This window comes from Sycon ciliatum, chromosome 8 (assembly GCF_964019385.1).
Source record: "Sycon ciliatum chromosome 8, ocSycCili1.1, whole genome shotgun sequence".
NCBI lineage: Eukaryota > Metazoa > Porifera > Calcarea > Leucosolenida > Sycettidae > Sycon > Sycon ciliatum.
Genome location: NC_088650.1, coordinates 5,175,824 through 5,177,208, shown reverse-complemented (window position 1 = coordinate 5,177,208; position 1,385 = coordinate 5,175,824). Strand labels below are relative to the sequence as shown.

Below are 1,385 nucleotides of genomic sequence, written 5' to 3'. Positions count from 1 at the left end.
AGAGAGAGAGAGAGAGAGAGAGAGATGAGAGAGAGAGAGAGAGAGGAGAGAGAGAGAGAGAGAGAGAGAGAGTGAGAAGATGAGAGAGATAGAGAGAGAGAGAGAGAGAGAGAGAGAGAGAGAGAGAGAGAGAGAGAGAGAGAGAGAGAGAGAGAGAGAGAGAGAGAGAGAGAGAGAGAGAGAGAGAGAGAGAGAGAGAGAGAGAGAGAGAGAGAGAGAGAGAGAGAGAGAGAGAGAGAGAGAGAAGAGAGAGAGGAGAGAGAGAGAGAGAGAGAGAGAGAGAGAGAGAGAGAGAGAGAGAGAGAGAGAGAGAGAGAGAGAGAGAGAGAGAGAGAGAGAGAGAGAGAGAGAGAGAGAGAGAGAGAGAGAGAGAGAGAGAGAGAGAGAGAGAGAGAGAGAGAGAGAGAGAGAGAGAGAGAGAGAGAGAGGAGAGAGAGAGAGAGAGATAGAGAGATAGAGAGATAGAGAGATAGAGAGATAGAGAGATAGAGAGATAGAGAGATAGAGAGATAGAGAGATAGAGAGATAGAGAGAGAGAGAGAGAGAGAGAGAGAGAGAGAGAGAGAGAGAGAGAGAGAGAGAGAGAGAGAGAGAGAGAGAGAGAGAGAGAGAGAGAGAGAGAGGAGAGAGAGGGAGAGAGAGAGAGAGAGAGAGAGAGAGAGAGAGAGAGAGAGAGAGAGAGGGAGAGAGGGAGAGAGAGAGAGAGAGAGAGAGAGAGAGAGAGAGAGAGAGAAGAGAGAGAGAGAGAGAGAGAGAGAGAGAGAGAGAGAGAGAGAGAGAGAGAGAGAGAGAGAGAGAGAGAGAGAGAGAGAGGCGGGCAGAGAGCAGAGAGAGGCGGGCAGAGAGCGGCGGACAGAGGGAGAGGCAGAGAGGGACATGGGGGGTAGAGAGAGAGAGACAGAGACATGGGGGGGGGGCAGAGAGCGAGAGACAGAGGCAGGGGGGACAGAAAGAGAGACAGAGACATGAGGGAAACAAATAGAGAGAGACATGGGTGACAGAGAGACTGAGGTGGAGGCACGGACCGAGGCAGGATTTGAACACAGGTAGGGCAGAGTTCACCTCTTATTGGTCACGCTGAGAAGACAAATCTACTAGTACCCCGGAGGAGCAGCGGGAGCTCTTGCAGAATGTTCTCCATCCGTTTTGTGTTGCCCTGTGCCATGGGATCATTTCGCTGATCTGCTATTCCCCTTTGATCTCTATTCTCTCTCTATCTCTGTTCTCCTTTGATCTCTGCTTCCTTTTGTTGATCTCTACTCTCCTTTGATCTGTTGCTCTTTTCGATTTGTTGTTCTCTTTGGATCTGTTGCTCTCTTTTGAGTTCTATTCTCTTTTGTTGTTGCTTTACGTCTTTCTGATTGTGGTAGAACCCTCTTGTATGA

The 1,385-nt window shown here is 49.5% G+C and overlaps 1 protein-coding gene across 1 annotated transcript in view; it reads left to right on the top strand.

The window, feature by feature from the left end:
* The window catches only part of LOC135823042 (uncharacterized), a gene marked incomplete at its 5' end in the record, with an annotated part of 64,465 nt that extends 63,080 nt beyond the window's left edge, over positions 1-1,385 (top strand). Inside the window, 1 exon segment of the mRNA XM_065335874.1 lies at positions 1,371-1,385. Coding sequence (XP_065191946.1) covers positions 1,371-1,385 — 15 coding nt within the window.